This window comes from Equus quagga, chromosome 1 (assembly GCF_021613505.1).
Source record: "Equus quagga isolate Etosha38 chromosome 1, UCLA_HA_Equagga_1.0, whole genome shotgun sequence".
NCBI classification, from domain to species: Eukaryota; Metazoa; Chordata; class Mammalia; order Perissodactyla; family Equidae; genus Equus; species Equus quagga.
Window position 1 is genome coordinate 105,596,391 of NC_060267.1, and position 12,036 is coordinate 105,608,426.

The following is a 12,036-nucleotide window of genomic DNA, read 5'->3' on the forward strand; positions in this document are numbered from 1 at the left end:
AGCTTTCATCAGATTCTCCAAGTGGTTCATTGGTCTCTTATGAAATATATGAAGCCCTCGTCTGCAAATGCAAGCATGTCTGGATAACCAGTACCCAACTGGCATCAGCCTTCTACTGCTCCAACAGCCCTGGAAACACCCTGCTCATAATTGTCAGGTGCTTACCACGTGCCAGGTCCTGTTTGGGACACATGACACACACTCTAGTTGAATCCTCACAGCGACCAGAGCTTAGACAGGGGTGTCAGTACAGAGCACTGTCCACTGGGGCTGGAGCCCATTAGGCTTTGTTACACATCAGTACAAAGCTGACCTTGCCGAAGGGCTGTTGAATGCTTTCATCAGGCAGGATCTGCCCCTTGCCCAGACAACAACCTATGAAACAGGTACTTTTTATTCTCCCCATTGCGTAGATGAAGAAAAAGAGGCTCAGAGTAACTCCCTAACTTGGCCCAAGATCCTGCAGCTATTAACAGCCAACATTTACAGCCAGTGCCCAATCTCTGCACCCCACGATACCCCTCTCATGGATGCAGAGCACCTTCTCCAAACAAATTCATCCGGACACAAAACTAATTACAAGATCTCTCTTGATTTTACCAATATATTTTTATTTTACAAAAAGAAAGAGACAAAATCACTATCGTAGGATTAAAATAGGACACACAATTTAAAATAGCATTTGTTTCACAAAAAGATTTGCAACATGACTTTTCAGAAATATACCCACTGCATAAACATTAGGTACATGGCAGAAATATATGCTTATTTATTAATTTATTTTATAATACAGGACAAGTGCATTTTCCAGGTACTTCTGCAGCCATGTCTTACCTGTTCTTCCCAACTGCCCAGGGCGGGAGAATGAACAGGTGTTACTAACGAAGAAACTGAGGTTCCAGAAATAAAATGATTGACTTAATTAGCAGCAGAATCAGGCATGAAACTCGTTCTCCTGATTCTTCATCCAGCCATAAATAACACACATTCTCAAAACAAAAACCCCCATTGAACATATCAGCATCAGTGGGATGGGAGGATAAAGGCACAGAACGGGCATTAAATAAATATCGGTGGGCTGCAAGATTTCCAGTAGAGAGAACAGAAAACTTACAGAGACCCTTGCCAGGTGTCTGGCATTTGTAAAACCTGAGAGCTTGAGAGGTGAGTCAAGAAATGCATTGGGACACAAGTTGAAAATCTTTCAGGTCACGGAAGTTTGCAGGTGGTTGTTGGCAAATATGACCCAGAGATCTTAACTTCGGAAAGTGCTGTGAGCGTTCAGAATGCTCTGTCAGTTGTCAAGCAGAGCGAGCTGGGTAACAACATCTGCTGGGGTGGTTATTGTCACACGCTCCCCGGAACCACAAAATCACCCACATCCTGGGCCCGAATTTCCGCTTCAGTCTCCTGGTGACCAGCTCTGACGGACAAATCCCAGAAAGGATGAGGATTTCCTGGATTTTGGTGTCTCTGACAGCTGACGTCCCTTCTCCCCTACCTCACACTGGTAAAATGGAAGCTTCTCTCCGTCCCAGGAAAGCTGATGTTTGGTTTCTGTGTTTCCTAGGAGATTTTAATTCGCCTCAGATCTTTTTCTTGATTTGACAGGTGTCCTTCCAACTGAGGACAAGTGTTCTGTGTTCTGGTTATCAGAGGCCAAAAAGCTCAATGCTGTCCAGTTTCTTCTCTTTGTAGAGCAGGATATTCTGCATCAGTTTCCTTTTGGCCTCATTGATCTCAATTTTCCATGAAGTCTCTGTAGCTGACGTTCAATGGAAAGTAAAAAACAACACAACTTGAACAAAAGGCATTTGGAAATAGTTACTGTTATTCTAATTCTTAGAAAGTCACACTTGGTCAGAGTTTTCCCCTTGAATTAGGTCTCTGCATCAGGCCCGAGTGGAACGAGCATTTTCACTGCTTCTGCCTTTGCAGGGAAGCCCAGCCACCTGCCCACCTTTCAGAGCGGAGGGCTTCCATGTTCCTCCCCACGGGGCGAGGAGGGTTTAGAGTTAATGCCTACACCCTCTCTCTCTCCCTGTCTCCTCCCCATTGGGGGGGAGCAACCTGGGACATTCATTAAGCCACATTTACTAGGGGACAGGGACACTGCATTGAAAAGGGCTTCAGAAGTTTTATTTCAGAAGGAAGCCTGGTATATTTGGACCCAAGAGGCAGAGATAGAAGGTATCTTCAGAAGCAGCTGGCAAGGATGGGCTGGCATTGTGAAGTGAGGATGGAGAGGAGAGCAGGGGCAGTCCACACCGGGCCTTGATGATCCGGAGGGAGAGTTCTGACTTGGTCTCTAAGTGCAGTGGGGAACCGTATAAGGGTTTTAAACATGGAGTGACATGAGTTGATTTTAAAAGCCATTCCAGCTGGCCCCCAGAGATAGGACTGGAGAGAGGCCGGGGTGGCTCAGGAGGCTGTGCAGACATCCAGCAAGAGAGGAGAGTTGCTTAGATGAGGGGGCAATGCAGAGAAGCTGATGGAGCTGAGAGGTATTTAGGAGATCACCAGATAGGAGCAGGGATAGATGGACATAGGAGGGGGCCTTGGGGAGAGGGAGATATCAAGGATGACTCCCCCAGTGCCTGCTTGTGCAGTCAGCTAGTAGGTGAATGGCTGAATAACCAAATGAACTTGTGAACGAGGGAGGGGGAGGGAGTAAATGATAGGCTGAGTTAGGGACACATAAATGAGCGTGGATGTCAAATCTCCACGCACTCACCATCCCCGGGGGGCTCCCCGCTGGCACAGGCCTCAGAGGAGGAGTCAGCCTCTATTTCCCCACCAGCTGGAGGCCTGCCTTCTCCATCCTCTGTCGGGGGAGGCAAGGCAGCAGCCCCAGCCGAGGGTGCCATCCTCATGGAGCAGGAGCCATCGAAGCTGGAATTGTCCACGTCATCCGTTTCTTCTGGGGTGTTGGAGGAAGAGCCTGTGCCCTCAGAAAGCCCACTCCAAGGGAGAGATGTGTCCTGACCTCTGAGCTTCTCTTCCACGGAGGCCACAGAGCCACACACCTTAGGAAAGAGAGAGACAAGCACGCACTAAGAACCCTTTCTGAAATCAAAAATCTAACAGGTCTCCCAGGTCTCAGGAGCGAGACACACTGAAGAATCAAATGCTTTTTGCTTTGTCTGGAAGAACAGCATCCTTTCTTTGAGAAGAGCTGAACTTGCTCCCATCCACCCCAGCCATGGATGAGAGGGCAGGACAGAGATGGACCAATCACAGTATCCCATTCCTCTGACCTTAATGATTGGTCCAGATTTGGGCACGTGACCCAAACAAGCCAATCAGAATCCTTCTCTGGGATTTTTCCACCTAAAGCTTATTGAGGAAAAACTCCCCTTTCCTTTGTAGTGGCAGAGCCAGACTCCCACCACACACAGAAAACCCACTTACAGCAGGAGAAAATGAAGCCCCTACGCAGAGTAAACCAGAGGCAAGAGACAGAGAGGGCCTCAGACACAGAGACACAGACAGTTGAACCTTTGCTGGTTGAGACCCTGGATCTAGCTGCCGTAGCAATGCCTGTCCTGTCTCCCATGTGGTTCACTCATTCATTCACTCATTTGTATTCTCTCTCTCCTGCCCCCCCTTTCTTTCTGTGTGTCTGTGTCGAAGAGTTTGAGTTGAGTTTCTATCACTTTCAACTAGAAATGCCCTAAGTAATATAGATATTGCCCTTGAAGGCTCTTCTGATTAGAGAGGTCAGGAAAATTAGATGGAGATGGGGAAGAGATGTTTCTTCTTTACACACACACACACTCCCTTAATAACAATAACAAATCTCATTTGCTCAGTGTCTTGCAATTTACAAAGTACACTTGACACGTGTTGCACCATGAGTATAGATAAAAAATGAACAGACCAGAGAGGTTAAGTTCCCTGCTGAAGGCCACCCAGCCAGTGAGCGGCAGAGCTGACCACTGAACCCAGGCCTGCTTGTCTTCAGGTCCATTACCCAGTTGATCTCTCATCTTCCTAGCTTGGTTCTGAAATACTGGGAGCAAGGACCATTTCTCATTCCTCTTTGTATACCTAAAGAGCCCTAGCCCCTTCATTCTATATAGCAAAAGCCTCATCTTTCAAGGCCGAGTTCAAATATCACTTCTTGAGATAAATCTTCATAGAATATGCCCAGTAAATATTTGCCAAGCTCAAAACTATATTCCCTTGTAGCTAGGTATGGCCACGTAACTAGGTTTTGGCCTATGGGGTTTGAGAAAAAGTGATGTGTGCATGTCCAGGTCACACTTTTAAAAGGAAGGAGGTGTGTTCCCCTCTTCCTTTTAACCCCCTTTCAGTGGCTGGAATGTAGATGTGATGGCCTGAGCTAGAGCAGCCATCTTGGACTCTGAAATGGAAGCCACAAGGTAAGGATAGCAGAACAAGAGTATAGAAGGAGCCCGGGACTGTGGCACTGCCACATCAGCTCTGGACTGTCTACATTCAAACTGTTAAGCTAAAGAGAATAAACTTCTATCTCGCTTAAATCACTGTATTTTGGAATCTCCTCATTTCAGCACCTTCTTTGAGTGTACTTTAACTGATACACTGAACAAATGAATGAAATCAATGAAGGGAGGAAAGCCTGAATGAAAGAGTAAGTGGTTGATAGACAGAGATCTTCTTAGAACATCAATCTGATTATGTCCTGCCCCTGCTTAACACCCCTGGTGACTTCCTCAAAATCCTGACTGTGCCTGCGAAGTCCTCCATTATTCGGCTCCTCCCTCATCACCAACGCTCTGCCCCCCGACTTTGTGTTCTTGCCGCTCTGACCTTCTCCAGGCCCTTGACCCTGCCAGGCTCTCTCCCGACTCGGGCCATTTGCATGAGCTGTTCCTTCTGCTTAGATTGTTCTCCATCTGCTTACACGTCACTTCCTCAGGAAAGTCCTCCTGGGTGGGGCCCCTGTCACACGCTATCCCCGTGCTCACCACACAGACGATCACCATGCAACGTCTGTGAGCTCCAGGAAAGTGGAGCTGGGCCTGTCTTGTTCATCGATACACCCACTGCCCAGCACACAGGCGCTGAATGCGTGACCACACGCCGTGGCACTTGGGCACTTGGAGAGCAGCCCAGGCTTAGAACAATGACTCGGCCTCCAGCTCCTGCCACATCACCGTGCAAGATGGCCCACACGGGGCTGCACCAGGAGTCCAGAGAGCTCAGACAGAAACTCACTCTGTGGCCTCATCTTCTCCTCCCTGGGCCTTTACTTTCCCGTCCGTAAAATGGGAGGCTTGGGCTACAGCAGTGATGTTTGAAGATTTTTTTCAGTTACCAAACCGTTCCCTCAAATAAAATACTGAGAACCCAATATAATTATGAGAAGTGAAAGTGGGTGTCTGGTTGGAGTCACGGTGGGGCTGCGGCTCCCCACAGCCCTCTCGCTGCCAACACAACTCCTGAGGTGTTCTCCGGGAGCCGGCTCTGCCAGACACCACTCGAAAACCGCTCAGCTAAATGATCTCCAAGAGCCCTCTCACGCAGCTATTTTGTCCGAGAACGACCTAGCAGCGGTCCCCAGATCTACACCTGTTAATATGGAAACCACCTCTCCATGTCCCATCCACAGGAAAACACTTCATCCCCTGTGATGGCTGACTTCTGGCTGTCTGCCTACCCTTGGGACGCGGCCCTTCCACCTGCCGGGGGCAGGCCCCCTGACCACGAGGTTTACATACCGGACCCCACCCCCTCGCCTTACCTGATTGGCCAACGGGTGGCCACCTGACTGTAATCAGGCCAATCAGATTCTCTCAGTGAGAGGCTGGCCTTGAGACCCGGAATGGGTCTCTCAGTGGGGGTAGAACTTTAACATATAATTGAATATTGCCATGTCCCCTAACCAAGAGGATGGAGGGAAAGAGAAACGGGGCCTACAGAGACAGAGGAGGAAGAAAGCAGACGCAGAGAAGGCACCCAGAGCTCTGTTAACACCCGAGGGCGTGGTTGTGGGCGCTCGAGGCAGCAGCACGTGGCCCTCAGGCTCCTGAGACACCTTATGCATGTACTTCCCTGTCTTGCTGATGCGAGCTCCAGTAGGTTCTGTTACTTACAACCAAACAGGGCTCGGGATATGAAATCATGTCTGGGAAAGGGATCGGCCTCCAGCAGTGACCCAGCCTCTGGTAAAGCAGACCCATGGCCTGGGCACTGAGGCCCCGCTGGCCCAGGGCAAAGGGCTGCGCGCCAGGCTCACCTCCGCCAGGCTGGCGTTGCGCCTCCGCAGGCAGAGGCAGGCGGCAGTGGCCAAGGCCTCGGCGCAGCCCTCCGGCAGCCTCCCCGCTCTCTTCTCCAGGTACTTTTGGCAGAGCTCCTTGGCCATCACCTTCTCCACGTCCGTCTTCCTGGAGCACAGCGAGGTGGTGCTGCTGGGAATTTCACTGAGGAGTAAATCCTTCTGTGGGAAGAATAGTGGAAATACCCCCGTGTGGGCCGCAGGGGTGTGAGACCCAACCACGTGCAGCCCACCCACCTGCATGACTGCCGGAGCTGCAAAAGCGTCTCAGAAAACCAACAGGATTGAAAAACATTAATGCAAGGATCCCAGAAACAAGGCAAACAGACCAGAACTGGAGAACTGCTAGATTCCCCACATACATGCACAGGGCATTCTACGGTCCACTCATACCGCAAAGCAGCAGCGTTCCTCCTTCGTCCTTGGCTGCTTCATCGGGAAACGGGGATAATAGGACTAACACAAAGGCTAAATGACATAACGCATCTAAGGCGGGAGGTGTGACACTCGACACAGAATATTCATAGTCTATTAGTGATCATAACTGGCAGTAATAGCCATCATTTATACAGTGCTTACTGCATGTGAGCGCTTCATTTACATTAATAATTTAACCTTACTAACAGTTACAGGGACAATCTCTTGTGATACAAAATAAACATTTTAGGATGGAGGATTCTGACCCATGTATATGTAACAGGAGATCTACTATACAAATAATATTATATGTATCTTTTATAAATTTTCTATTTACATATTATATGTTTTATAACATTTTATACTACATAGAAAGCAGGAATCTGAACTATGCATATATAACAGAAGATATGACATATAAATAATAAATATTCTATATAAATATCTATATTAATTATTATAGATATATAAATATCTATTATATATTATATATTTATATTACATACAAATATATAAACATGCTACAAATATATTAAATACTTATATTGATTAAACATTATAAGAAAATTAATATGCAATATAATTATGTATAATATTGATATAGTATATATTATATATTACATTAACATGAAATATTTATATTTATGTTTTTACATCTGTTATATTTATTCGTGTAAATAATATATTTACGTTTTCCATGTATATCCTATGTATATATATACACATATTGATATACATATATAGTATACTTTAAACATATATATGTACATATTTGTAATTATGTTTCATAGAATATATAGTATTTTATATAGTTATGCATGTATATAAAATATATATACTGTATAAAATATTTACATACAAATATTTCAATGCACTTTATGTTATATACTATATGCTATGTGCATTATATATAAATATTATATAATATTTCATACCACATAAAATGCAAAAATTGATGAAAATCCATGCCATAAATAATAAAAACATAATAGATACTTAAATATAAATACATAAATAATATAAACTATGTGTATATATGCACATACATAAAATAAAGACCCAGAGGGCAGGTGGCCAAATATTTACAGTGGTTATCTCCAAGAATGATTTGTATTTTATATTTACCAAGTGTTCTACAAGCTTTTTTTGCATTTATGATTAGAAAAATAAAAGTTAAAAGGTTTTTGTACGTGTTTGTTTTTAATGTCAAGAGTTCCTTAACTCTTATAATAGTTCCCATCTGTTAACTGTCCTTCAGAAATCCCAGATTTTGTGACACCTTGGCACCTGCCAACCTATCCCATCCCCTCTCCTCCCTCTCTGCCTCCAGCTCACTGTACTCAGCCACACTGGCTTCTTTCTATTCTTGGAAAACCCCTAAGCTCATCCTGCCTCAGGGCCTTTGCACTTGCTGTTCCCTCTGCCTAGAATGCATTTCCCTCAAGTTTTATCATGGCCTGGTCCCTCACTTCATTCGGATCTCTGCTCAGATATCACCTTCTCCAAGAAGCCTTCCCTGAACTAAAATTGCCCTCCCCCAACTCTTTCACCCTATCCCCTAACCTTACTTCACATTTCTTCAGAGCACATACCACCAGCCTGGAATAGAACATATTTTCATTTACTTGACTGTCATTTGTTTTCTCCCACTAGAATGAAAGCCCATGAGGGTAGAAACTTTATCTTGCTCACCTTTGTATCCCCAGCACCAAGAACAGAGGCACATAGTAAGTGCCTCGTAAACATTTTCATAAATTGTACAGACTAACTTATTTTGGCTAAGTTTCATCTTTTCTTTTTTACATAATTTTATTATTTTTAATAGAAGTGATTCACTAAATATAAAATTAAGTTTTTATTGCTTTATACAGCTCTTCATATAAATATATTTATAATTCAGAAAAAAAGATTATCAGACATGGGTTGTGATATTTGCTCCAAAAACAAAACAGTCCCCGTTGACCTCAGTTTTCTTATCCAGAAAATGGGTTGCCTGAGGATCCAATAATGGCTAAATGCCTGACACCATCAGGAAGTCAGTCCCTGGGGACTAAAAACCTCTAGTTGGCAAGGAGTGCATTTTTCAATACCTTTGTGCACAATTCTCTCATGGGAGCTCTTCCTTTTAAATGTTTATCTTTTTAAAAAAGTGTAATGGTGTTTAAAGTTGATAAATCAATAAATAACAGTCGAAGCGTATTATTTACAGATATGGAGTTTACTCCACGTGAAACAGAATCTGAAACTGTTCAAAGCAATTGCCCTGAGAAAAGGACAGAAGCAGGGGCCCCCCATCTGACCACCCTCAGTGAAGCCGTGGGTCTCATCCAGCAGTCGTCATCGAGAGATGCTGACAACGCTCGGCGGCAGGGGGACGGGAAACTTGGTAACGGTGCGAATCAGCAACTGCACCTGAACCCATGATGAACCTTCGCACTGAAAGTAGGACGCTCTGCTCTGTGCCTCATGCGGTGGCGTGAGGGGACACCCAGCACGTGTAGGAACAGCCATGACCATGAATCTAGGCAAGTCTCAAGAGCTATCTACCCGTGCGCAGGAAACCCGAGGGAAGGAGAAGCAAGGGACCCACGAGACGCAGTCAGCAGAATCTGGACCCTGAGAGAGTTCACAGGACAAATGACCCACTTGCTGCAAAAATGCAGAAAGGAAAATGGGGGAGGGGCGCGGGGAGGGGTGAGAGAGTCAAGAAACAAAACCAGAGGCAACAGGCGCACCCTGTGTGGATCAGTTTCAAACAAAACAACTATCAAAAGCAACTTTCGAGACAATTTGGGAAAGCTAAATATGGAATGGGTACTAAATGAGACTAACGAATTAAGAAAACTATATTTTATGGACAAAATAATACAATATCTGGGTTGCACTCTATTTTTATTTTTTTGAAGATTGGCACCTGAGCTAACAACTGTTACCAATCTTTTTTTTTTAAATTGCTTTTTTCTCCCCAAATCCCCCCCAGTACATAGCTGTGTATTTTAGTGGTGGGTCGTTCTAGTTGTGGCATGTGGGATGCCACCTCAACGTGGCCTGAGAGCGGTGCCATGTCCACGCACAGGATCCGAACCGGCGAAACCCCAGACCGCAGAAGCAGAGCGTGAGAACTGAACCACTCAGCCACGGGGCCGGCCCCTGGGTTGCCCTTTAGAATCCACACACAAAAAAAGGGTTTTTGGGTGCAAAAGAAATAAGAAAAGCACGATGTTGATAACTGACAGGCTGGATCAATGCAGATTCCTTATATTCTTCTCTTTCCTCATGTGTACGTTTGAAACTGTCCACAGTGAAAAGGGCTTTTGAGAAGTGGCCATCCCTGGGCGCAGGACACGGATGGGGAGGAGACGGGCAGGGAGCCGCTGCCTGGGGCTGCTGGATTTTCTAAGCAAGCACGCGGGTTACTTGAATTTAAAATGCTAATTAACAGAAATTATTATTACAAAAAGTTTTTGTTAAAAATTAAAATAGAAGTGGTCAAAGTTTTAGGACAAGAGACATTTCAACTCTCCAAAGGTAACCCCTCCTAATAATTTGGATTAGATTATTCTAGCCTTTCTGCTACAAAAGTCTACAGCTACATATAAAACAAATATAGTAATAGCAAGCAATCTCCTAAAGAGCTATTAAAACAATAGAAATAATAATAATAACAGCTACCACATACCGTGCTTATTATGTTCTCATCACTGTTTCGGGAACTTCACGTCTTATTAACCCTCACTAAACCCTACCAGGCAGGTACTATTATACCCTCAATTTACAAATAGCAAAATCTAAGACACAGTGTTTTTATTCATTCATCTATTTATCACCAAAGATGGGATTATACTGTACATGGTCCGGAACTTGCTTTTCTCACTTGGAGATATTTCCCTCTCAGAATATATATGTCTTTCTCATTTTTTTTATAAGAACGTTTATGTCAGCTTTATTCAGAATTGCCAAAACCTGGAAACAACCTAAAGGTCCCACAACTGGTGTAGGGATAAGCAAATGGTGACATTGTTTCTCTTTGTTTCCGTACCGTGGAAGAGAAACAAAAGGAATGACCCACACTGCCACTGAAACAACACGGATGAACCTCAAAAGCCTCTTGAGTGACAGAAGCCCGAAACAAGTACACACTCTATGATTCCATTTATATGACACCCCAAAAAAGACAGAACCACACGGACAGGAACTGGCTCAGCAGTTGCCAGGGGCTGGAAGTGGAGTGAGGAGGTTGACTATAAAGGGGCCCAAGGGAATTTTCTGGAACAATGGAAATACTCCATATCTTGATTGTGGTGCTGGTTACATGACTGTCTATATTTGTCAAAACCCATACCATTTTGTATACCTCAAAAGTGTGAGTGACAGCTCAGGAGAAACAGATGCCTACGTCCACACCGAGACCCCCACACTAGTAAAGGTGCCTAGTAGCTGTTTGTAATGGCCAAAACTGGAAACATCCCAAATGTCCATCAGCAGGTGAACGGACAAACAGTGGCATATCCATGCAATGGAATGCCATTCAGCGGCAAAAGAAATGAAGCACTGACACACGCAGAACATGGATGTATCTCAGAGCAGCCATGCTGAGTGGAAAAAGCCAGGCAGTACAAGAGCACATTCTCTCTGACTTCGTTTACATGAAGCTCCAGAAAAGAGAAACTTTTGGACCGTGATGGAAAGCAGATCAATGGCTACGGGGGTGGCAGGGGCGGGGGTTGGGGGGGAGGGCAGGATTCTAAGGGAGAAACTTCTGGGGCAGTAGGCATGCTCATTATCCTGATTTGGTGATTATTTCACAGATATATATGTATGTCAAAATTTATCATATTATCATTATTTGTAAATACTTATAAACATATTCAGTTATTTATAAATAACTTCATGGTATTCCAGGGTGTATATGATTATATTGTTTTTGTTTTTGTTTTTTAAAGATTGGCACCTGAGCTAACATCTGTTGCCAATCTTCTTTTTTTTCTTCTTCTTCTTCTCCCCAAAGCCCCCAAGTATATAGCTGTATATGCTAGTTGTGAGTGCCTCTGGTTGTGGCATGTGGGACACCACCTCAGCATGGCCTGATGAGTGGTGCCATGTCTGCGCCCAGGATCCAAACCAGTGAAACCCCAGGCCACTGAAGCGGAACGCTTGAACTTAACCACTGGGCCATGGGGCCAGACCCTATATCATATTTTTTTAACCATCTCCCAACTGATAGATATCTCACTTGTTTGAGTACTTCACTATCATGAATAATAGTACAACGAACATCCTTGCCCATCTCTCTTTCCTCACTCTTGTGCGCTGCTTCCCTAGCACGCACGTGAAATTGCTGCATCAGAGGGTACACA

General features: G+C 44.8%; 1 protein-coding gene across 2 annotated transcripts in view; it reads right to left on the bottom strand.

Moving 5' to 3' along the window:
- Positions 1 to 588: 588 nt before the first annotated feature.
- Positions 589 to 12,036, bottom strand: part of IRAK2 (interleukin 1 receptor associated kinase 2) — a 63,858-nt gene continuing 52,410 nt past the window's right edge. For both annotated transcript variants that reach the window (XM_046663811.1, XM_046663802.1), the window contains exons 11-13: positions 6,224 to 6,424; positions 2,735 to 3,026; positions 589 to 1,765 (exon numbers count right to left, since the gene is read on the bottom strand). In XM_046663811.1, the coding sequence (XP_046519767.1) occupies positions 1,653 to 1,765; positions 2,735 to 3,026; positions 6,224 to 6,424 (606 nt within the window). In that variant the 3' untranslated portion in view covers positions 589 to 1,652. The remainder of the gene's footprint in view (positions 1,766 to 2,734; positions 3,027 to 6,223; positions 6,425 to 12,036) is intronic.